This window comes from Muntiacus reevesi, chromosome 16 (genome assembly GCF_963930625.1).
Source record: "Muntiacus reevesi chromosome 16, mMunRee1.1, whole genome shotgun sequence".
NCBI lineage: Eukaryota > Metazoa > Chordata > Mammalia > Artiodactyla > Cervidae > Muntiacus > Muntiacus reevesi.
This window is the reverse complement of record NC_089264.1, coordinates 32161196-32184200: the sequence shown is the minus strand read 5'-3', so window position 1 is coordinate 32184200 and position 23005 is coordinate 32161196. Positions and strand designations below refer to the sequence as shown.

The following is a 23005-nucleotide window of genomic DNA, read 5'->3' as shown; positions in this document are numbered from 1 at the left end:
TAGACTTAACCTATTAATTATTTAATTATCTGGAAATGAAGACTATATGAAGAGTTGAGTAAAACTTATTTTTTTGCTCCATCTATAAAACCAAGGGAATAAAATTTTGCTGACTGGTCTTCACTCTTTCACCTTGTGTTTGTTTGTAAAGTATTTAATTGGAAGTTGGGAGCTTGGAAACATTACTAATATAAATATATTTAATGAGTTTTAATAACAGTTTTCACTTAGAAAATCATAGGTAGAATAGATTTATGTTGGTCTGTGTGTGTTTTTTTTTTAATTTGTGTTTAAACATTTTAAACCTTCATGTTAAAGTTTGTGTTTATTACATTTTATTAATTTGATGTCATTCATTTATTTATTTTTGTTTTCTTCTTTTCAAGGCCCTGTGGAATCCTACATGCACTGAAGGTTTATTTAAACCAGTACATAATATTTCAACCTAGCTTACATCATTATTTGATAATAAATGTATCACAAATCTGACATGCTAAATATCAAATCAATTTTTCATTATTTCTTGCATTAGCTATTTCTCAGAGTATATAATACAGAAATGTTTCCATTCCAAATATTTCACACTTTTTGTATTTGTACACAATTGAATAAACTATTAGTGGATGTAGTTGAAACTAACATTCCTACCTTGCTGTATTTTTAAAACAAAAATAAACCTTTAATTTTAAATTATCTCTATATCCAGCTGTTCTAAATATAATATTCCACTTGGCAGTACATATTTTTTGTTTAACCTTCTCATCCATGTCATTTGTGTCTCTGATTATAGTCTTTGTTTAATTTCACTATATATTCTATGTATATTAGATAAATTTGAAAGCAGTGATTCTAATTAGGCCCATCATTGCATAACAGTTCTTACTGAAGAACTAAATTGCCTCTATTTTTCCCTTGCATTGAGATCAGAAGATGAAAATATATGTCTTCAAATGAAGTAAATCGTGAAGAGTCTTATTCTCTCTGTAGATAGTAAAAAATTTATTTATATCTCTAAACAAGTGAAGAAAGTTTATTGGCTGTTGACCTCATATTGAGGAGAAGTTTGCTCAGTGTCTCATTAAAAAAATAAAAAGCCCTGTCTCCTGGACTTGGCATCACTGCCTGATTTCTGTGTGTCCTTGTTTATTACCTTTCTACAATACCTCACTTTAATTATCAAATGTCCGGGTAGCAACAAGGCACTCTTGCATGTTGTAGTTTATTGCAAGGATAAGTGACCGAGCTCAGAAATGTCTCAGTCTCGTAGTGCAGGGCAACAGAAGAGCCATAAGGCTAAAGAGAGGAAAGCAGGTTTTGCTGAATTCTATGTTTTTTTTAAACAGGAAGTGAAATAATCATAGTTAATGATGGTAACATTTATAACTATGCTATGAAATTTCTTAAGTTATTTGACTCATTTGTAACATACAATATGCATTATCAAAAGTTGGGTTTAAATCATGGTATTAAAATAAAACTAAATGTTTATTCACTTAAAAGCACTGTATGTGTCCTTGTTGACTTTGCTCTTTTAAAAACATAACATACATCTTTTTATGATTCAGGATACCAAAATGATTTTGTTCCTCTAAAAGTTTTCTAAAGTTTATTCTTCTGTTCTTATCTGTTGCTACTTATTGTCTTACTTTACATTTGAAACCCTTAAGTGTAGATAATGTAAGCAATTCCATTACTTACAATAAAGCACTCCTCTGGTAAAGATTTTTATCAGCTTGAATGGTCAATATCATTTTGAGTAAGGAAAAAAAATTCAATTAAAGATATTTTGACTAGGATACAAAAGAAAAAATAGATGTGTTAGCAAGTAGATTAAGTCAATAAAGAAAGGTACTTTTTCCCTTAAAAGCAATGTAGCAGAAACTGTCAATATAGACAAAAAACCACCAACCTGAAAAGGTACTATTTTATGATTGCTCTTTATTTTTTTTTTTTTTTTTTTTAATATTATTTTATTAGTTGGAGGCCAATCACTTTACAACATTTCAGTGGGTTTTGTCATACATTGACATGAATCAGCCATATAGTTACATGTATTCCCCATCCCGATCCCCCCTCCCACCTCCCTCCCCACCCGACTCCTCAGGGTCCCAGTAAGGCAATTCAGGCTGCTTCCTTGGAAACCTTTTTTTTTTTTTTTTTTTTTTTAATATTTTTAAAATGGAATTGGGCTGAATATATATCAGTGAACATGTTTATCAGTTAATCATTTTACTTTCATGGTGAAATATATTCAGACTTTCCAGCAATATTTGTTATGTAGCTTGATCATTTAACTATTAAAATGTTTTGTATTTTCTGATTACATTAGAAATGAATTAAAAATAGGAATTAATGGACTTTTTTTTTTAAAGTGTGTAAAAATCATTAAAATCACTGCACTGTATTCCAAGGTGTAACAAAACTGAAGTTGATTGTTTCTCAAAGAAAGCAGCTTGAGGTGTAAAAACATACCTGACAAATACAGTGCAACATAAGTATTTACTGATGAAAGAAGTGTTGTGCTATGATATTATGCCTCAATATTTGTCTGAAATACTTTGATAATAATTAGCTAAAAATAAGAGATAAACAAGCTTAATTAAATTCATTTTCCAGATAAGGAAATTGGAATTTAAAGAAGCTGAGTGACTTTCTCAAGTTCATTTAACTTTTCTAGCAAACATTAAAGCTGTGGATTGTGTTGTAGGTATTCCAGATCCAAAAGTCAGGATTTTGTTTTGTTTTCCTGATTTCAGAATGCTGGTGGATTGCATGATTGCAAAATTCAATACAAATTGTACTTGTATTGCATATGCACATATATACATACTTGTATATTATACATACATTATGTACTGTTCAAGATTGTGTTTACCTTAAATCTGCATTATAGACTAGGCATAATGGTGATGATAAAGATTTACTATGTGAATATCTGTCTGAGATATATAATACTTGAGCTAAGGAATTAATGTTATAATGTTAAGAATTAATCATTCAAATATAAAGAAGTGCTTTGAAGAAAAACCATGGACAGTTTTGCTAGATGTTTTAACAATTATTAACACATTTTATTTATATCAAATCATTTTGAAAATTTAATTTTTCATGCACTGAAATGCATGCTCATTAAATATTCTTATTTATAGTATTTTAAAATATAAATAGCTTATTATTCTTGGTTAGATTTAAGACATATAGCTGTGTTTTAAATGATTTTTTAATGAAGACTCTAAAGTAGGTATATGTTATGATACACATGTGATTTTTATTATGGCATACACAAAATCTTCCTTACTGAAATTTTCAAAATTGTTATTATTTTTCATAATTACCTAAATTTGATATTGTTTTAAATATTTATTTAGAAAACAAAATGTACTTTTCCATATTTAACTTCATGCTAGAGGCAGAATGCTTAACAACAGAATGCTTTTCATGATTTTATTTTGTGCCTATGTGTTCATACAGGACTGTCTAAATATTGTTTGATCATATCTTAATTTCTTACATATAATCACACTTTCTATAAGAAGTCATCTCAGTGCTTTTGGGGCAACAGTAATTACTATTATGGTATGCTTTTTCACTCTCCTCCTTCACTTTCGTCAAAAGGCTCTTCAGTTCTTCACTTTCTGCCATAAGGGTGGTGTCCTCTGCATATCTGAGGTTATTGATATTTCCATATGTAGTTATGCCTGTAGTTGATTGCAAATACTTTTGGAGAAAATCAAGGGTAAAACAATCACTGTGTTTGAGTGACAAAAGACTTAAAATCAGTCATGGTTAAAGGTCTGGTAAAGTTCACCAAAAAAAATAGCAATTAAAAAGCAATTTTTTGTTGACATACCAAATTGTAAAATAACTAGATTTTTGACTGATCATACTAGTGCATATCAGATTTTTAAAAAATAATTTCACATACTTTCTAGAACACATATTAATAATATATATTCATGTAGATATAATCTTAGAAGTTTAAATATCACTTTTTATTTGACAATCTTTCTCATGCAATTTAAAATATCCAATAATGCTAAATAAACTAACATTTTTTTTTTTAATGAGGAGAGAACATAAGTCTTTTGAGATCTTCCAGGTTCCCTCTGGAAATTCTCAAGTTATTTTGACTTCATTCAAAATTGGACTTGAGGAGGTTTTTTTAAAATGACTAGCAAATTTAGAAAACTCAGCAGTGGCTACAGAGCTGGAAAAGGTCAGTGTTCATTCTAAGCCCAAAGGCAATGCCAAAGAACGTTCAAACTACTGCACAATTGGACTCATCTCACACCCTAGGAAAGTAACGCTCAAAATTCTCCAAGCTAGGCTTCCACAGTATGTGAACCAAGCACTTCCACATGTTCAAACTGAATTTAGAAAAGGCAGAGGAGCCAGAGATCAAACTGCCAACATCTGTTGGATCATAGAAAAAGCAAGGGAATTCCAGAAAAATATCTACTTTTGCTTATTGACTGTGCTAAAGTCTTTGACTATGTGGACAACAACAAACTGTGGAAAATTCTTAAAGAGATGGGAATACCAGACTACCTTATCTGCCTCCTGAGGAACCTGTATGCAGGTCAAGAAGCAACAGTTAGAACCAGACATGGAACAATGGACTGGTTCCTAATAGGAAAAGGGAGTACCACAAGGTTGTATATTGTCACCCTCCTTATTTAACTTATATGCAGAGTACATCATACAAAATGCAAGGCTGGATGAAGCACAAGCTGGAATCAAGATTGCATAGAGAAATATCAATAACCTCAGAAATGCAGATGATACTGCCCTTATGGCAGAAAGCAAATAGGAACTAAAGAGCCTCTTGATGAAGGAGAAAGAGGAGAGACAAAAAGCTGACTTTAAACTCAACATTCAAAAATCAAGGATCATGGCATTCAGTCTGACCACTTTATGACAAATAGATGGGGAAACAATAGAAACAGTGATAGATTTTATTTTCTTGGGCTCCAAAATCACTGCCGATGGTAACTGCAGCCATGAAATTAAAAGATGCTTGCTCCTTGGAAGAAAAGTTATGACAAACCTAGGCAATATTAAAAAGCAGAGACATTACCCTGCCAACAAAGGTCCGTCTAGGCAAGGCTATGGTTTTTCCAGTAGTCACGTATGGATATGAGAGTTGGACTTTAAAGAAGGCTGAGCACTGAAGAATTGATGCTTTTGAACTGTGGTGTTGGAGAAGACTCTTGAACGTCCCTTGGACTGTGAAGAGATCAAACCAGTTAATCCTAATGGAAATACATCCTGAATATTTATTGGAAGGACTGGTGGTGAAACTGAAGCTCCAATACTGTGGCCACCTGTTGTGAAGAACTGACTCATTTGAAAAGACCCTGATGCTGGGAAAAATTGAATGTGGGAGGAGAAGGGGACGACAGAGGATGAGGTGGTTGGATGGCATCATTGACTGAGTGGACACAAGTTTAAGCAAGCTCAGAGAGATGGTGAAAGACAGGGAAGCCCGGCGTACTGCAGTCGATGGGATCACATAGAGTCGGACATGACTAAGCAGCTGAACAAGATGTCAAATACTGGTTAAATAGCATGAGTCATTGTGCAGCAAAAACTTAGTTTATTGAACCAAAGTAGCAATGAAATCAATGCACCCCACTCCAGTACTCTTGCCTGGAAAATCCCATGGATGGAGGAGCCTGGTAGGCTGCGGTCCATGGGGTCGCTTAGAGTTGGACACGACTGAGCGACTTCACTTTCACTTCTCACTTTCACACATTGGAGAAGAAAATAGCAACCCACTCCAGTGTTCTTGCCTGGAGAATCCCAGGGATGAGGGAGCCTGGTGGGGTGCCATCTATGGGAGCACACAGAGTCAGACACGACTGAAGTGACTTAGCAACAGCAGCAATGAAATCATTTCAGAGGCAAGTACAGAACGTTACCTGATTCTATACACACGTACAAATACACACACACAGAACAAAAAAACCCTTTAGCCTTCTAATATTGAACTGATTTAGTTTTTCTTAGTAATCTAAGGCCTGATGAAGAAAACACTAACAACAGAAATAACTTCATAAGACCAAGATCTTTGTTACCAAAGTGGATTATATTAAAACTTAAAAAAAATCTTTATAGTCTTAAGAGCACAACAATAATCTAAAGAAAAAAATTTTTAACAGAGTTAAAATTAAACTCTAGTTTTGTGTTGATATATTGTTGAACTCATTTTTTAAAGCCTTATAAATAAATCTACTCTTTTTTAACCAGCTTTGACTACACAATATAAAATTTATTTTCCACAAACCTTCTGCAACTTTCTATATCCATCTAGGTTTTATCTTACTATTTTTCCTTTCTTATTCCAGAATAGTCACTCACTTTTTAGACAAAACTAGTTTTTTAATTTTACAAAAGCACATTCTGTATTCCTTATATACTCATCATATTTTTTCCCATACGTAATTTTTTTTTTTTTAGATACAGCAGTTTTATTTGTTTATTTTTTTAATTTTTCAGTGGGTTTTGTCATACACTGATATGAATCAGCCATAGAGTTACACGTATTCCCCATCCCGGTCCCCCATCCCACCTCCCTCTCCACCCGATTCCTCAGGGTCTTCCCAGCCCACCAGGCCCGAGCACTTGACTCATGCATCCCACCTGGGCTGGTGGTCTGTTTCACCACAGATAATATACATGCTGTTCTTTCGAAACATCCCACCCTACCTTCTCCCACAGAGTTCAAAAGTCTGTTCTGTACTTCTGCATCTCTTCTCCTGCCCTGTATATAGGGCCATCGTTACCATCTTTCTAAATTCCGTATATATGTGTTAGTATACTGTAATGTTCTTTATCTTTCTGGCTTACTTCACTCTGTATAATGGGCTCCAGTTTCATCCATCTCATTAGAACTGATTCAAATGAATTCTTTTTAACGGCTGAGTAATATTCCATGGTGTATATGTACCACAGCTTCCTTATCCATTCATCTGCTGATGGGCATCTAGGTTGCTTCCATGTCCTGGCTATTATAAACAGTGCTGCGATGAACATTGGGGTGCACGTGTCTCTTTCAGATCTGGTTTCCACAGTGTGTATGCCCAGAAGTGGTATTGCTGGGTCATATGGTAGTTCTATTTCCAGTTTTTTAAGAAATCTCCACACTGTTTTCCATAGTGGCTGTACTAGTTTGCATTCTCACCAACAGTGTAAGAGTGTTCCCTTTTCTCCACACCCTCTCCAGCATTTATTGCTTGTAGACTTTTGGATAGCAGCCATCCTGACTGGCGTGTAATGGTACCTCATTGACAAAGATGCCACAAAAAAAGAAAACTACAGGCCAATATCACTGATGAACATAGATGCAAAAATCCTTAACAAAATTCTAGCAAACAGAATCCAACAACATATTAAAAAAATCATACACCATGACCAAGTGGGCTTTATCCCAGGAATGCAAGGATTCTTTAACATCTGCAAATCAATCAACGTAATACACCACATTAACAAATTGGAAGATAAAAACCATATGATTATCTCAATAGATGCAGAGAAAGTCTTTGACAAAATTCAACATTCATTTATGATTAAAACTCTCCAGAAAGCAGGAATAGAAGGAACATACCTCAACATAATAAAAGCTATATATGACAAACCCACAGCAAGCATCACCCTCAATGGTGAAAAATTGAAAGCATTTCCTCTGAAATCAGGAACACGACAAGGATGCCCACTCTCACCACTACTATTCAACATAGTGTTGGAAGCTTTGGCCTGGCAATCAGAGCAGAAAAAGACATAAAAGGATTCCCATACGTTATAATGCAAAGTTATTTTCCTTTGCTCTTGTTGTTTTTAATAATTTTAGGTATTGATTATAAATTCTAAGGGTTAGTAACCTTTACATGCCAATGAAAATGAGGAAGCAGGCATTTGTGAATTGTCATGTATTAGCATTCTATAGTAGGTTATCAAATTAATAAAGACATAATTATGGTTTATAATTTTAGAGACATATTTTTCATATATAATTTTTAATATGGAAAAGACATGTTTAAATGTAGACTCAAATATCTTTGGTCTCTCTGTTAAAAGTAAAAAACAAAAGTGAATAGCTTATGTAGTAATTAATGTGTCAGTGTTCAATTATTGTCTTATTTGGAAATGATTTAAATATATAATGAATATGCTTTAATCATTACTTAATATAATATAGTATAAAACTTATTCATGTCTATTTAAGTTACCTGTTTTTTAAACAATTAGGCTTAAATTAGACATCAAGCAGCTAACCACCTTTTAAGTTATAATATTTTGTTCACAAACTTTATAACATTGATACAGAATGAGCTTATATGATTAGTAAAGCCTGGTAGGAGAGGCTATATGTTTGCATTACATTTAATATTGACATCTCTGAAGACGTGCCTTCTTTCATTAAACCAACAATCTTACACTAACCTCAGTTTATCAAAGACTATACCAAATTATGTGAACTTGAAAATCATCTGGTTAGTTTCTATATTTCTGGGAATTTTAGGAATACTTAATTCCTAGAAATAATTCTTTAAGTCTATTTAATATTAACTATTAAATATATATCTTTTTAAAAAATTCATATGATTATGTGTGTGTGTGTGTATACACACCATTTGGGCTCCCCAGGTGACTCAGCAATAAAGACTCCGCCTGCCATGCAGGAGAGGAAGGTTTGATCCCTGGGTCAGGAAGATCCCCTGGAGGAAGAAGTGGCAACCCTTTTTTTTTTCTAAAGATGATTTTATTTGCATGCTTTTAAGTCCTTTTAGAGAAGCTATTTTTGGAGACAATTTGTCTTTTAGAAGCTTCTGAATGCCAGTCAAACAATGCATTCTGTTGTCTCTAAGAAGTGTGAAGTCCACTTTCCTATGTTTTGCCTTAAGGTAAGTTATCTGTTCTAAGATAATCATTCCCAAAAGTGGCCCCTACAATTCCAAATTATCCAAAATTATTCATTTTCCAAATAGGCAAAAGAGCCTGGTTCATAGTGAATATACATATAACACACCAGGAGGTTTTTTGTGTGTTTTTTTTTTGACAGAAGTGTAAAACGTTTTAGACTACTTAGAACCTGTTTTTACTTTTAAATTCCCTAAGATATCTTAACTATGAAGGGTCCTGTTTCTTAACAGCTGTTCCAAAACACAGAGATTCACATGTTTCCTGCCTTTTGAAGAAAATGGGGTGAATTACCAAGAAGCCTCTGTCAACTAAAAAAAGATGCACGACTTAAGAGTTGTGAGTTAAGTTTTATTTGGGGCAAAATGAGGACTGTAGCCTGGGAGACAGCACCTCAGCTCTGAGACACTGCTCCAAAGAAGCAGTGGAAGGGAGGTCAATATGTGCTGTTTTGGTGAAGGCGGAGTTCAATACCATTAAGCAGTTATTTTACAAAGGGTTTTCTGCTGGTCATGAGGATCTGACATCACCATGAAGGGATTTAGTGCTTTTCTAGATATGAGGAGATGCAGAGTTTGAGATCATAAAATTTGTTGCTGAAAACATCTAACTATCTAAAGACCTTCCCACCATACACCCTGGAGCATGGAGTGCCTCATTCCACCTTGAACTTCCCCAGGGGGTGTTGAAGGTCAACAGCTGCAGCAGCGCAGGGTTCAGTCTCCACAGAGGCAGATGGCAAATGCTCTTGTTCAGTCGTTGACAATGCTCTTGGCAAGTCCCAGTTTATAGTTGACACCTTAGTAAACAAACTACAGGTCTGCAAAATAAAGTCAGAGCTCAAAATGCAAAGAGAGCAGAGGACTTAACCTCAAACTCCAGGGTCAACAAGAAGGCATTAGAACCAGATTATTCACTGGCCTTGAGGTAATAGGGGGTCTTTTCAGAATCATAACTTCTGACACCAAAAGCTGTCAGAAATAGCAAAGTTAAATCACCAAGTAACAAGGAGTAACTAGCAAGAGTTTATCTTACACGTAAGAACAGTTAGCAAGCTGGGTGTGTTCAAATTCTGAGACTAAAGCTCAGAGCTCAGGGACATGATGTCACAAAATGAAGTAAAAGGGAAAATGAGGAAGTTCTTTAGCTTTTATAATTATTAGTCATTATAATGGGTGCTTCCTGATGGCAGGAGATTTGTTAAAAGTGATTATCACAAGGTTTTTAGGAAGATGACTTAGGATTGTCAGAGTAATTTACAAGAAATAACCTAAGTTAAATTTTGCTTATGTTCATGAAGTAAATATAGTTTTGCTTCAGTTCAGTTCAGTCAGTCAGTCGTGTCCGACTCTTTGCGACCCCATGAATCGCAGCATGCCAGGCCTCCCTGTTCATCACCAGCTCCTGTAGTTTACTCAAACTCATGTCCATTGAATTGGTGATGCCATCCAACCATCTCATCCTCTGTCGTCCCCTTCTCCTCCTGCCCTCAATCTTTCCCAGCATCAGGGTCATTTCCAATGAGTCAGCTCTTTGCATCAGGTGACCAAATATTGGACTTTCGGCTTCAACATCAGTCCTTGCAATGAACACCCAGGACTGATCTCCTTTAGGATGAACTGGTTGGATCTCATTGCAGTCCAAAGGTCTCTCAAGAATCTTCTCCAACACCACAGTTCAAAAGCATCAATTCTTTGACACTCAGTTTTCTTTATAGTCCAACTCTCACATCCATACATGACTACTGGAAAACCCATAACCTTGACTAGACAGACCTTTGTTGGCAAAGTAATGTCTCTGCTTTTTAATATACTATCTAGGTTGATCATAACTTTCCTTCCAAGGAGTAAGCGTCTTTTAATTTCCTGGCTGTAGTCACCATCTGCAGTGATTTTGGAATCCAGAAAAATAAAGTCAGCCACTGTTTCCACTGTTTCCTCACCTATTTGCCATGAAGTGATGGGACCAGATACCATGATCTGTTTTCTGAATATTGAGCTTTAAGCCAACTTTTTCACTCTCCTCCTGCACTTTCATCAAGAGGCTCTTTAGTTCTTCTTCACTTTCTGCTATAAGGGTGGTGTCATCTGCATATCTCAGGTTATTGATGTATCTACCAGCAATCTTGATTCCAGCTTGTGCTTCCTCCAGCCCAGCATTTCTCATGATGTACTCTTCATATAAGTTAAATAAGCAGGGTGACAATATACAGCCTTGACATACTCCTTTTCCTATTTGGAACCATTTTGTGTTCCATGTCCATTTCTCACTGTTGTTTCCTGACCTGCATACAAATTTCTCAGGAGTCAGGTCAGGTGGCCTGGTATTCCCATCTTTTTCATAATTTTTCACAGTTTATTCTGATCCACACAGTCAAAGGCTTTGGCCTAGTCAATAAAGAAAAATAGATGTTTTTCTGGAACTCTCTTGCTGTTTTGATGATCCACAGATGTTGTCAATTTGATCTCTGGTTCCTCTGACTTTTCTAAAACCAGCTTGAACATCTGGAAGTTCATGGTTCATGTATTGCTGAAACCTGGCTTGGAGAATCTTAAGCATTACTTTACTGGCATGTGAGAGGAGTGTAATTGTGCGGTAGTTTGAGCATTCTTTGGCATTGCCTTTCTTCGGGATTGGAATGAAAACTGACCTTTTCCAGTCCTGTGGCCACTGCTAAGTTTTCCAAATTTGCTGGCATATTGAATGCAGCAATTTCACCGCATCATCTTTCAAGATTTGAAATAGCTCAACTGGAATTCTATCAACTCTGCTAACTTTGTGCTGATGCTTCCTAAGGCCCTCTTAACTTCACATTCTATGATGTCTGGCTCTAGGTGAGTAATCACACCATCGTGGTTATCTGGGTCATGAAGATCTTTTTTGTGCAGTTCTTCTGTGTATTCTTGCCACCTCTTCTTAATATCTTCTGCTTCTTTAGGTTCCTAGCATTTCTGTCCTTTATTGAGCCCATCTTTGCATAAAATGTTCCCTTGGTGTCTCTAATTTTCTAGAAGAGATCTCTAGTCTCTCCCATTCTATCGTTTTCCTCTATTTCTCTGCATTGATCACTGAGGAAGGCTTTCTTATCTCTCTTTGCCATTCTTTGGTGCTCTGCATTCAAATGGGTATATCTTTCCTTTTCCCCCTTTGCTTTTCACTTCCCTTCTTTTCAAGCTATTTGTAAGGCCTCCTCAGAAAGCCATTTTGCTTTTTTGCATTTGTTTTTTTTGGGAATGGTCTTGATTCCTGTCTCCTGTACAGTGTCACAAACCTCCATCCGTAGTTCATCAGGCACTCTGTCTATCAGATCTAGTCCCTTAAATCTATTTCTCATTTCCACTGTATAGTCATAAGGGATTTGATTTAGGTCATACCTGAATGGTCTCTTGGTTTTCTCCACTTTGTTCAATTTAAGTCTGAATTTGGCAATAAGGAGTTCATGGTCTGAGCCACAGTCAGCTCCCAGTCTTGTTTTTGCTGACTGTATAGAGCTTCTCCATCTTTGGCTGCAGAGAATATAATCAATCTGATTTCAGTGTCGACCATCTGGTGATGTCCATGTGTCATGTCTTTCTTATGTTTTTGGAAGAGAGTGTTTGCCGTGATCAATATGTTCTCTTGGCAAAACTCTATTAACCTTTGTCCTGCTTCATTCTGTACTCCAAGACCAAATTTGCCTGTTATTCCAGGTGTTTCTTGACTTCCTACTTTTGCATTCCAGTCCCCTATAATGTAAAGGACATCTTTTTTGGGTGTTAGTTCTAGAAGGTCTTGTAGGTCTTCATAGAACTCTTCAACTTCAGCTTCAACAGTGTTACTGGTCGGGCATAGACTTGGATTACCGTGATATTGAATAGTTTGCTTTGGGAACGAACAGAGATTATTCTGTCGTTTTTGAGATTGCATCCAAGTACTGCATTGCCGACTCTTTTGTTGACTATGATGGCTACTCCATTTCTTCTAAGGGATTCCTGCCCACAGTAGTAGATATAATGGGCATTGGAGTTAAATTCACCCATTCCAGTGCATTTTAGTTTGCTGATTCCTAAAATGTCGACGTTCACTCTTGTCATCTCCTGTTTGATCACTTCCAATTTGCCTTGATTCATGGACCTAACATTCCAGGTTCCTATGCAATATTGCTCTTTTACAGCATCAAACCTTGCTTCTATCTCCAGTGTCATCCACAACTGGGTGTTGTTTTTGCTTTGGCTCCATCCCTTCATTCTTTCTGGAGTTATGTCTCCACTGATCTCCAGTAGCATATTAGGCACCTACCGACCTTGGGAGTTCATCTTTCAGTGTCTTCTCTTTTTGCCTTTTCATGCTGTTCATGAGGTTCTCAAGGCAAGCATACTGAAGCGGTTTGCCATTCCCTCCTCCAGTGGACCACATTCTGTCAGACCTCTCCACCATGACCCGTCTGTCTTGGGTGGCCCCACATGGCATGCCTTAGTTTCACTGAGTTAGGCAAGGCTATGGTCCATGTGATCAGATTGGCTAGTTGTCTGTGATTGTGGTTTCAGTCTGTCTGCCCTCCGATGCCCTCTCTCAGTGCCTACCGTCTTACTTGGTTTTCTCTTATCTTGAATGTGGGGTATCTCTTCACGGCTGCTCCAGTTTTGCTTAGGTGGTTTAAGTGATTTTGTTTGCTAGGGAATCCTCAAGTCTGGTCTTCACTTTGTATTTAATTTTATTAGAAAAAAATAGAAGTAGGTAAAATATTCAAAGTAGTAGGTTGAACATAAGTTTGATTTGTCAACTAAACTTTTATAAGAAATCATGATTTGCATGGAATCACATTACTTTCATTTATTTAGAGAATAGGTGCTTACAATATGCTGGGCCCTGGGGTAATGTGCATATATATGTAACACTGTATACCAAAGAATCATAGATGAGTATAGACTATCAAAATATAAATGTATGATCCTAATGTTTTATAATTATAATAGCAAAAATGTCTGAAATATGGTACTTTTAGAAATAGAATGTAGTTCATCATAATTAGATCTAACACTTATTTGATTTTTAGTATTACCTTACAGATTTGTATATATAGGAAGAGAATAGATGCTAACATATTTAAGTACCTTTGAGTTTCAAACACAGGCACTCTTAGTGTTTTTCACTATATTCTTCTTGCTTTTATTTATTGCTCTATGAAACAGGCACATTTGGTATCCATTTATGTGGGCAGCCATGGTCCATAGGTACTCAGTTTAATCCTTTCAGTTTGATCACATATTTAAAATTTACTTCAACTTTAATAAGAAAACAATCATAAAATATGGCTAGATAACACAAAACACATAAGTTGGTATTAACAAATAATAGTAAATATTAACTTGAAAGAATACCATATTATTAGATTGCTAAATTATAACAAACAACCAGAACACAAAGTGGTAAATAGAAAAAGGTAGGGTGTGGTCATTCTCGTGTGATATGTTTGGGAAACAAATCATTACAATGCAGTTAAAAAAAGTACCATGTCATTCATTTGACAAAATATTTTTGAGAATCTGTTATATGCCAAGTACTTGTGTAGATTTTGGGCATACAAAGCAAAAATAACTATAATCCCCCACATGGTCTTTTCATCCCATTCAGTAATGATAACTATAAGTTGTAGGCTTTGTCATTATCCCTACTCTACAGATGAAACCATGGAGGTTTAGGGAAGACCTGACTGATGTCACGATAAGAGCTAAGTGTCCCCCAGGTTAGTCTGGTGAGATCAAACGTGTTATCACCTCACACAGCTCAACCAGGTACACTGTTAGAGTGATTATCTCTATCTGAAAGGTGAAAAAAGGCAGTGATACTTTCATTTCATTGCAAAACAGATTGGAAGAGAGGTGTGCAGAAAGAATCACAGTTAGTTAATACCAGCTCCCTGACCCAGCTATTCTCTAAGATCCCAGTAAAAATTATATTTTAATTAAGCGAAAGGAAAGTAAAAGAGATAGTAGGCAGCTTTGATAAATTTTGATTGTTGTATTAAGGTTTAATGCTTCAGAGAATGAATGAATTTAAATTTCATTTGATCGAATTGCCTCTGAACTATCACACTGAGGTCTTAAAAATTTAATTTTTTTTTCCCCTGAAACTAACTAAACTTGATGGAGACTGGAATGTATTTTTATTACCAACTACATCTGCTAGTAAAAACCCAAATAAACAAAGAAGAAAACTGATTTATGGTGCTGCATTCTAATATCAACTACTAATCAAATGTAGAAACTCTTACAAAAGGAAAACATACTGAATAAGCACAGTGCTAGCCATCTAATTCTGAAAGGTTGGGTGGAAGTCATCTCATCTTTCTGTACAGGCTTTTGTAAAACTGTCCATCCAGGAGACATATTCATAGCCCTTTAGCAAGCATACATGATGTTTAAAAACAGCAAGGTTTCCACCTGCATAGCTAGGTTATCTTGGGTATGGTGATAACCACTTTTAGCTGACTCCAGGGTACTCTTGAAAACAATGTGATTGCACTGTGGAGTCTATATTTGTTTATCTTACCATGCAGTTGAAACAGAGCTGACATGCTACTCTGGTGCTTACCTGCCCTACATTCTTAGTGAACTATATATTTCCAAGTTTCACAGATATGTTTAGCTTTGTTCATCTCATTATCTTTCATTGAGTAATCACTTAGTGGATGTCTTCTAGGTATTCAGAATAGGCACTTGTATAAGCAGTATTACAGGAAATTTAGAACTTGAAATTTTACTCAGGATTGATAGAGATTAATAAATTATAAATTGCATCTTACTAATAAGTTCCTGACTGTTATTTCTCAGGAATATGAACATCATGAATCCTAAGAGCTCATACTTCACATCAAAGGGTTGATGAACTAACATCACATTTCTCAATGATTCTGGATTTGCTTATTTAACATACTATGGGAGAAAACAACAGTATGCCCTTAACTCATAGTTAATTTTCTTAGCACTCTTGCCCAGGAAGAGATAGTAAAACTTACTTTTGATAAAAGTGCTCAGTAACTGAATAGTCTGTTGAGGAATTTCATTCAAAAGATAATCTTTCAGCTGAAAGAGAAGAAAATGCTGTGAAGGGCATAGCCATGTTTTCAATAGAGAATATTTTAAAAAGTAGAGGAAAAAAATGTCTTTCTTCCTTTTGTTTAAATGTTTCATGAAAAAGAAGAATACTGAAAGTGTGGGTAAAGTGTTCTTCTATGTTAGTTTTCATAAAATCTACTGGTAACATATTATAAAAAAAAAAAATCTGCCATAAGGTTCCCAAGGTTTGTTAGAAGTCCAGTATGATAAAAAACATATATTTGTATAGTGAATAATATTGAAGTCATGATATAAAAATCACATTTGATTAACTCTTGGTATGTTCTTCAAAGAGAAATAGACTTTGAAGTCTATTCAAATGATAGACACATTTGAAGACTTTGGTTGAGGATGGTTGGTTGTAATTTTTCTTCTCAATGTTTTTAAATGTTTTCCTCTGTTTTTTATTATTGCAAGTAGAAGTTAGATTTTCTAAAGAGGCAATATTGAGGTAATTATTACACATGAGCTCTAATGTTGAGGCTAATATTTCCAGTTCTAGGTACTGTTGCTTTGACATCTTTCTTTTGAAAGATAAACAACTGGTTGACAGTTTTTGATTTGACAGTTGGGTTTCAAATGCATGAGCATTTCTTCTAGTTAGTGGCTTTGTTGATGGTTTTATTGAGTTGATAGATGATGATGGTTTGTCCCAAGAGTTTGCGCGTCCAGCACAGTGGGTGAGAAGGACCTAAAGTGGGGGGCGAGCGGGTAATGAAAAGACAATCACACATGATTTAGCAAGCAGAGAGTCAGGGGGCCCTCCTGCTCTCCATGGCAGGGAGACAAAATGGGTCCTTTCAGCCCGCATTTTTATTGGCAGCAGTAGCATGAGATCTTTAGGGAATAGCGATACTGGGGAGTTTGACTAGCACAGGCTTTGCTGTTGATAAGGAGTATCTCGTTTTGTTTTCATGGAGACTGATGGAAGAAGAGTAGGCAGTGAAGTGGAGCAGAGAGCATGTCCTGCCCCAAGAATGTCCGTTTGGCATACTTATTAGGACAATCACCAGGGCGCATTTTGCTGCACCCTCGAGTCACGGGGCAGGTTCTAGTCTCTGCTCTGCCAGGCTGCAACATCGTTGGTTTCATATTTAAAAACACACTGTGTGCAGAGTTACACTCACATTTCCCATAGAAGTTTGGAACATTCATCGATGGACATGTGACAAAGAACAAATAACAGTGCAGAGGTTTTCACAACTCAGTACAAAACTCAGATACAAATATACATCCTAGTGTTTGGAAGTTGATGCCTCTCTAAATGAAGGAATAAATATTGGTGAAAAATAAGTGTGATGCGAAATGAAGAGATAAATCAGTAAGCAAAAATAATAGTATAATATACTGTGAACAAAAGACTTGGAAGACAAACTGCTCAGGTGCAACCCACAAAATGAAATATTATTTGCATAGTATTGACATGACCCTACACACATTTTATGTGCATTCAGATGTCTTGTATTTCACAATAAAGTCTTTGTAATTCTGTCAGTCATTTCTCATGTTTCATTATGTCCTTTTTAATCTACCTGTTTCATTATTCATCTTTTTTTTTAATGGCACAATTGCCTTGTAGCCAATTAGTTATGTGGTGAAAATGTTTGCAGCAAAAATGCTTGTGGCAAAGATGTCTGTGAACCTGATGCTTATGATACTGAACATGAACTTTTCCAGTCATAGTCAGAGGACTCTAGTATTGTTTTAATATTAATTTTACCCACACACACCACACACACACACACACACAGTCCTTTTATTTTCTCACTTTACTCTCATGAATAGGAATAAAACACTTGTCCATTTTTCATAGAATATTAAGAAAGGAAAACTAAAAGTTAAATCATTGTAGTAAAATTCAATGGTAAAGGAACCTTTCATTGGGGCGTAAAAGGCATTTTATTTTTGTTGATTCAGTAAGGAAGTATTTATTAAAATGTGGCAAAGCAAATGCTTGAAAAGAAAATATTAAATCTAACTGTAAGAGAGGAGAGCCGGATAATGGAAATCTCCAGGTAACTTATGTTAATTCTTTTTTATTATCTTTTCTAGAACAATGAAAAACAGGAGCAGTTCCCCATCCAGCCCCTCACTCTCCCAGGGAACATCAGGCAGTTCCCTGAAACAGTTTTAGTTATCACAGTTGGAGAATGTTTCTGACATCTGGTGTGTAGAAGACAGGGTTGCTGCTTAATATCCAATAATGCACAAGACACTCCCAACAGCAAATAATTATTCAGCCCAACATGTGAATATAGCCAAATCAGGAAACTTGCTCTAGTGTTAGTTGTGAAAAATGCTGAAATCCTTATTGATAACCAAGATGTGCTATAGCATTTGTCAGGAATATAACAAAGGGCTTTGTTTACCCTCTCACAATGATACTTTCTGCCTGGGGAGCATGGGAATGTCATGCTCGTAAATACATCATTTCTGTAGTTCCCTTCTTACAATTGACTCAGAACTGGGTCTCTTTTAGCTAACCTATCATGTTCTCGAAGGTTACTTCTGAACATTTCTGTTTTCAACCCATCATCTTCCCATGACAGTGTTTGACTCAAAGTATTTAGGGAAATAAATTTTAATTTTAGACTGTTTTTACATGTTCTTCTACCTGACCCCATCAGACTCTGGAAATCATATACATATTGTATCCTAAAAATACCCTTGAGATATACACACAGAGAAATCTATCAATAATTCAGAGTTTTAAATATTTTTTCAAAACTCTGTATTTATGGATGATAGGAAAAACTATTTAGATCATTTGTGCTTTAATATTTATCTTCTTATATCTATACCCTAATATAGTTTTTTATGTTATTTTTCAGTACAAATAATTTTGTTATGTAATTTTAGTGAAATTGTATATTTCCATCTCTATGTATTACATTCATATATTTAAAATTATATTTTATTATCTAACTTTTGTGGTGGTTACAAAACCAGAAATTACTCAAGTATATTAGTGATAAACATTTGATATAAGCCAGAAAGTTTAAAATATTGGAAATTAAGTTGATCATCTCATAATAATCAAGGAAAAAGGTTTCTGATTTAGTTATAGGAAAGCAATTCTTATTTAAAAGTGTTTTATTTTATTTCACTTAAAAATAGAGATTTATACAAATAATATTCTATTGTATGAAGAAATTTTTCTTATTAGCAATAATCATTCAATATTTATTGACTTTTTACTATTGACATGGCATTGTGTAGATTATCCACCCTAGAAGTATTTTAGAAGATATTAAATAGTTGAAAGTTAATAGAGAAATAGACTTTATTTAATCTAATTTATTTAATCTGTCTGTATTTGAACATATATATAAGCTGGTTTTAGAAAAGGCAGAGGAACCAGATATCAAATTGCCAGTATCTGCTGGATCATCACAAAAGCAAGAGAGTTCCAGAAAAACATCTATTTCTGCTTTATTGACTATGCCAAAGCCTTCAACTGTGTGGATCACAATAAACTGTGGAAAATTCTGAAAGAGATGGGAATACCAGAGCACCTGACCTGCCTCTTGAGAAACCTGTATGCAGGTCAGGAAGCAACAGTTAGAACTGGACATGGAACAACAGACTGGTTCCAAATAAGAAAAGGTATATGTCAAGGCTGTATATTGTCACCCTGCTTATTTAACTTCTATGCAGAGTACATCATGAGAAACGCTGGTCTGGAAGAAGCACAAACTGGAATCAAGATTGCTGGGAGAAATATCAATAACCTCAGATATGCAGATGACACCACCCTTATGGCCGAGAGTGAAGAGGAACTAAAAAGCCACTTGATGAAAGTGAAAGAGGAGAGTGAAAAAGTTGGCTTAAAGCTTAACATTCAGAAAACTAAGATCATGGCATCTGGTCCCATCACCTCATGGGAAATAGATGGGAAGACAGTAGAAACAGTGTCAGACTTTGTTTTTTGGGGCTCCAAAATCACCACAGATGGTGACTGCAGCCATGAAATTGAAAGACGCTTACACCTTGGAAGGAAAGTTATGACCAACCTAGATAGTATATTAAAAAGCAGAGACATTACTTTGCCAACAGAGGTCCGTCTGGTCAAGGCTATGGTTTTTCCAGTGGTCATGTATGGATGTGAGAGCTGGACTGTGAAGAAAGCTGAGCGCCGAAAAATTGATGCTTTTGAACTGTGGTGTTGGAGAAGACTCTTGAGAGTCCCTTGGACTGCAAGGAGATCCAACCAGTCCATCCTAAAGGAGATCAGTCCTGGGTGTTCATTGGAAGGACTGATGTTGAAGCTGAAACTCCAGTACTTTGGCCACCTCATGCGAAGAGTTGACTCATTGGAAAAGACCATGATGCTGGGAGGGATTGGAGGCAGGAGGAGAAGGGGACGACAGAGGATGAGATGTCTGGATGGCATCATCGACTCGATGGGCATGAGTTTGAGTGAACTCCGGGAGTTGGTGATGGACAGGGAGGCCTGGCGTGCTGCGATTCATGGGGTCACAGAGTCGGACACAACTGAGCAACTGAACTGACTGACTGACGGATGTATGCTTATGTACATACATATCTGTATCCTTTTATACAAACATGTTTAATACTGTTGCAGATAAACCTTTATTTTTTATAGATAGGTATGCATATTTATACTTCAGTATTCTGTATTTTACAGGTGAATTCATATATTTGTGTAGAGAATTTTGTATTGACTCATTTTTTTGGCCCTTCATCAAATAATTGAATCCATAGTGTAGGTTTTATTAAGTGAGTTGTTTTCACCTGTAAGCCTTCAAAGAAAAAGCAGCAGGCATTAAAAAACATCTCTATCATCTTGTAAGTCTGCGTCACTTTTTCAGTAATCTCCTGAACAGTGCAAAAAAATTATAAAACTCTGCAGAACTGTCATAACAGAAGAGGTTCTTAACTTTTCCTTCAATTTTATTCCATGTTGCTTCTCAACAAAGCAATGTGTACCATCTATGATATTAGTCAGTTTGGAAAAAAGTTTGTTTATTTTTATGGACAAGTAACTACCACTGATTCATTATTTTTGTTAGCATTTCACTTTGGAGATATGTATTATATACTCCATTTGAAATCTATACTTTCTGTAATATTTTACTTATTATCTGCTTATTTAGTATGTGACTGCATGAAATCAAATATCCTGTATTTCCACCATAAAATGTATTTTTCATGCTTCAAAATGAGAGGATTCTAGAGGACTGGTAGTAATGCTTCTATATTTATTCTTTCTCTCAGAAACATATTTATTGTAAGGACATTTTTGTAGTTAACATTTTAATTTTTATTGAATTTTAATAATAAATTAGCCACTTAATTTATTCAATTTTTAATTTACACTTAATTTACAATTTATTCACTATTTCACTAGATGTTTGTTTTATGAAAGATGATTAGATTAGTATATCACAAGAAGTTGAAGGAATTCTTAGTGCAGTTATTATCCTGGGTATTTTTAAAAAATTGGCAATATTAGCTTAGTATTTTCCTGTTCACATAAATAGTCATTTCAGCTTCCACTTAGTGTGGGAGTAAATGAAAACATGTTCCAAATGAAAAACAAATGTAATACATTGGTGGTCTCCATCTCTATGTGATTATTTATTTGTAAATCCTAGTGAAGCAAGTTTCACTTAGTGAAATGTGAAAAAAATTTCAATCTATTATTATAACTTTGAAATTCATTCTTATGTGTAGATGGCAAGTAGTCTGTTTTAAAAAAAAAAAAAACTAGGAATGATCACTGTGATAAAATAGTTGGTTTTTATCAAAACTCCTATTATGCAGAGCTGACCAGTGACTGAAATAGCAATACTGTACAGAATAAATAATTCTCAGAAGGCACATTCAGTATGAGCACCTAAATTGAAGAATTCAAAACTCACACTCAGACACACACACGCACGGATTGGGTAGACAGAGAAAAGATTTTATTAGTATTTTATTAGATGCTAGTATTTTACTGTGTCAAGCTTTTTATGTAGAGATTTCGTGATTTCTATGTCCTTTTATACTCATGGCTACTGATTTTTTCCTATAACGAACACACATGTTTTATGATGGGACTGGGTGAGATTGACTTTGTAAATATTTGAAGGAGACCAACTTTATTAACATACGAAGTAACAATCAGGAGGCTCCTGCTCAAAACCCTCCAAAGACTTCTAGCCTCACTGTGGGTGAGATTTAAAGTCCTTACACACCTAACACCACCCCATTCATTCTCCAACCTCTTCAGTGTCCATCACCACCTGTAAGACCTGGCTGTTCCAGCGCTGGCTTTGTTTCTTCCTCGTGTGCCTGTCTCCAGCCTCAGGACATTTGCTCTTCTGATTCCTCTGCCTGGTGTTATGTTCTGCCAGATACCATCATGCTCAGCTGTAGCAGTTCAGTCGCTCAGTCGTGTCTGACGCTTTGCAACCCCATGGACTCCAGCACGCCAGGCTTCCCTGTCCGCCACCAACTCCAGGAGCTTGCTCAAACTCAAATCCATTGAGTCGGTGATGCCATCCAACCCACTTATCCTCTGTTGTCCCGTTCTCCTCCTGCCTTCAATCTTTTCCAGCGTCAGGGTCTTTTCCACCAGTTCTTCACAACAGGTGGCCAAAGAATTGGAGCTTCAGCTTCAGCATCAGTCCTTCCAATGAATATTCAGGATGTATTTCCTTTAAGATTAACTGGTTGATCTCCTTGCAGTCCAAGGGACTCTCAGTTCACCACAGTTCACAAGCATCAATTCTTCGGCATTCAGCTTTCTTTATGATTCAACGCTCACATCCATACATGACTACTGGAAAAACCATAGCTTTGACTAGATGGACCTTTGTTGGCAAAGTAATGTCTTTGCTTTTTAATATGCTGTCTAGGTTGGTCATAGCTTTTCTTCCAAGGAGCGAAAGTGTCTTTTAATTTCCTGGTCGCAGTCACCACCTGAAGTGATGTTGGAGCCCAAGAAAATAAAGTCTCTCACTCTTTCCATTGCTCCCCAT

At 35.7% G+C, this 23005-nt stretch overlaps 1 protein-coding gene across 2 annotated transcripts in view; it reads left to right on the top strand.

Annotated features, from left to right (window-relative positions):
• CCSER1 (coiled-coil serine rich protein 1) overlaps positions 1-23005 on the top strand; it is a 1376611-nt gene that overhangs the window by 785043 nt on the left and 568563 nt on the right. The window contains exon 10 of one of the 2 annotated variants that reach the window (XM_065907286.1): positions 387-1419. The exons of the other annotated variant lie outside the window; for it this stretch is intronic. Within the exon in view, the coding sequence (XP_065763358.1) occupies positions 387-449 (63 nt within the window). The 3' untranslated portion in view covers positions 450-1419. Of the gene's footprint in view, positions 1-386; positions 1420-23005 lie in introns of those variants that run through there. 2 annotated transcript variants of the gene reach the window in all.